Source organism: Gymnoscopelus microlampas, assembly GCF_963454915.1.
Source record: "Gymnoscopelus microlampas genome assembly, chromosome: 16".
NCBI classification, from domain to species: Eukaryota; Metazoa; Chordata; class Actinopteri; order Myctophiformes; family Myctophidae; genus Gymnoscopelus; species Gymnoscopelus microlampas.
In genome coordinates, this window is record NC_139953.1 from 27,954,589 (window position 1) to 27,957,822 (window position 3,234).

At 39.8% G+C, this 3,234-nt stretch overlaps 1 protein-coding gene across 1 annotated transcript in view; it reads left to right on the forward strand.

The window, feature by feature from the left end:
* The window catches only part of batf (basic leucine zipper transcription factor, ATF-like), a 4,880-nt gene extending 2,843 nt beyond the window's left edge, over positions 1 to 2,037 (forward strand). Inside the window, exon 3 of the mRNA XM_084081870.1 lies at positions 580 to 2,037. Within this exon, the coding sequence (XP_083937996.1) occupies positions 580 to 795 (216 nt within the window). The 3' untranslated portion in view covers positions 796 to 2,037. The remainder of the gene's footprint in view (positions 1 to 579) is intronic.
* The last annotated feature ends 1,197 nt before the right edge of the window (positions 2,038 to 3,234 follow it).

Genomic DNA, 3,234 nt, shown 5'->3' on the forward strand with positions numbered 1-3,234 from the left:
AAAGGCAGTCACTTCTGGTAAAGAACTGATAGTAGTGGGCTGTTTGCCTAAGTGACGTAAGAACCGGGGATTGCCCGGTGTCTCTGACAGTAAGGCCCCTATAGTTCAGAGCTAATCTTGCATCAATGTGATGACCTTTAGGGTACCCAAATGGAACATTTCTCCCCTGCTATTCCCACACCTTCGATAAAAAGTGACGATTTTTGTCACCCACTGACTTGCAGAACATATGTGTGCAACTGCGCATAGATATCAAAGCTGATAACAAGTAGACCTTACTTTGTTTTATAACAATTACACTTCAGGACTTCACTAACTATCAGCTAGCAATAATTCTGCAATATTATGATGACAACGTTTAAGACTAACACCTCAATGAATGGGATAGTTTATTCCTATGAGACATATTTTAATGTTTGTGCCTTATACAGTAGTTCTAGATAATATCAATGTCAAACATTCATTCAGTCAATCTGATGACACATTTCGTAATATTTGTGATGTAAATAAACCAACGCAGGTCAAAGAGAAGTCCTTTCAACTATAAATGTGCTCTGCATTTGTGTTTGGTATTCTCAGGAGAGCGAGGGCCTTGAGAAAGAGAACGCTGCCCTGAAGAAGGAGGTGAAGCTCTTAAAGGAGGAAGCAAAGTACCTCTCCACTGTGCTGAGCAACCACGAGCCCCTGTGCACTGGGCTGGCTCCACAGACAGCAGACCACCTCTACCCTGCACACCACAGCACCTATCACCCGCAGCACATCACTGTACCACCAGCAGCACTCTACCAGCACTGATCCGTTGCGAGATCAGTTCAGAGAGATGGCTGAAGATGTGTTGCAAACGATGACTGGCCGACCTCAGTACAGCGTATGTGGGGTTGACAGAAGGAGATTGAGATAATGCCCTTGGATGTTCATCTTTGGACAGTCTTAACACATAACAATAGTTTCCGTTATTTTACGAAAAGTAAAAAAAAAATACAAGACTAGTGTTACCCTGCCCTCTCACCACCTAAGCACTGACAGGAAATGGAAACCAAAGCGGATTTGGGATTGTAACAAGCAGTCAGTGGGTATTTTAAACTATTTATTTTGCTTTTGATCCTCTATTTGCTTATATCTGAATAACAGCTGTGATCTACGTGTGGAATCATTTGAGATAGTGGGTAGAGGCATGACCTTAAACTAGTCTATGTTTACAATAAGAGAGGATGACAAAATATGTGCAACGACTCAGATTTTATTTTGTGAATGCCTTTATGGTTGTGGTGTCAGTCCTTAAATTGAAACGTTTTTTACTTGTTTGAGTTATTATTTTCCTGTCTCTTGCTTGTAAATGTAAATTAAATGCTCAGGAGAAACAACATGTTCATGAAGTGTGAATGTAGACACATGTGGATGTACTGTAGGCTATAGTCAATAGCCTGCCCTATGCTGTGGACTTACAGTAGATGAATCATAGCTTCATGGAAAAGAAACAACCTTCATTTGACTGTGAATGCAATATTCTATAGTGCTATAGCTATGGATAATGGATATTTTGTAGTAAACCTACTGTATAAAAATACAAAAACAAAAAAACAATGTCTTACAGCCAGTAATGTATGCACTGTGTGCTGTGATCCAGTGTAAACTTTCTCTGACTTTCATTCTGACAATTTGAAGGATACAGAAAAGAGGAGATACTGAGAAGGTCGTTTTGTTTTTCTCTCAATGTGATTGCTCCGTTAGTTCCCTAGGTGGCAGTAGTACAAAACAAACATACACTCAGTGGGGCTATACTGTATAGCCTATACATTTATATTTTTGTCACTGAAGAAAATGTATGCTCTATATTTGATTGAATAGGCCTATTTTTCAATTCATTTGTGAACAACCTAAATTACTTTAACTGTTGTTGTCAGTGTGGTGTTTGTTTATGCGTGTATCTTTATTGTAAAGTTGAAACAAGCAAACAAATGTTGAACATTAGATACATCTATTTATAGTCAGCAATTAAAACTCAATGAAATAATGACAATGAATGGGTGAATAAATACCTAAATGAAAGTAACGATACCCTGACGGTTAACATTAAAGCACAGTATGGGGTGTATCCATAGAGTTTGTGTATCTCTTTAGAATAGACTGGGATCAATTTGCTCTGCAGGTTGCTGATCCGCCCACTGAGCAATAGTCGTCTATTAGACGTCCGTCTAAAACAGGGTTATAATTGGTCTACTGGTGAAAGTTTTTTAGCGGTCTAGGCTTAGCCTAGACGTTGATTAGCTGTTTTTTAAACGTCTATTTATAGACCGTCTATATTATAGACGTCATTTCAACGTCTATGATATAGACGGTCTATAAATAGACGTTTAAAAAACAGCTACTCAACGTCTAGGCTAAGCCTAGACCGCTAAAAAACTTTCACCAGTAGACCAATTATAACCCTGTTTTAGCCTACCCCTTAGACGTATTTTAGACGTCTAATAGACCAAAAAATGCTCAGTGGGCGGTTTGTCTCTAGAGAGCGGATACGGAGCAGGCATGAATGTGTGCGTGCTCAAATTACCGGAAATAGTAGGTGGGCTCTAGAACGGATGCGACTGTTTAATTCGGAATGGAAACTAAAGTCTGGCGAGGCTAATTCACTTTAGAAACCAGAGAGGGAGTACAGTACAGTAGCCTAGTTGTAAACTCCGCCATTGTCACAGCCGTGCCCACTTTCTTACAGACCTTCGTTGTCAGGAGGTGGCTTGGCAGGGTTGCCATGTCCGCTTAGTATAAGCGTTTTCTTTTGGCTTGTTTCTAAAGTGTAGTTGGTAATGGTCTTGCTTCCTAATGTTGTTTATCCAGTGGTTCTCAAACATCTTCAAGCTCCATTTGAAAATATTGTAAGCAACTGTACTGACCCCAGACAAGATTTGTGTTGTTAAAATGTAAAAAAAAATATTCAACATTTTTTTAAATTTCTCCGAGGTATTTTGTTGTTAAAAATATCAGATCTACAAGCTCACAAAGCGTCGCATCACGGCGCATTGTGAGCTTGTAGATTTGATATTTTCCAATAGCCAACGTATATATGTTTAAAGGGCGTAGTTTTTTTGGGCTCGTTTTCGTAGACCTCGTTGCTTGTTTCTCTCTCAAAACCTGGCAACATCGGTTGTTAGGAAGAGGCTTGTTGGGCAACGAGGTCATGGACACGTGCGTGCTGACGTAAAACTGGCGTTTACATTGGGCACGGGCAACGTCGTC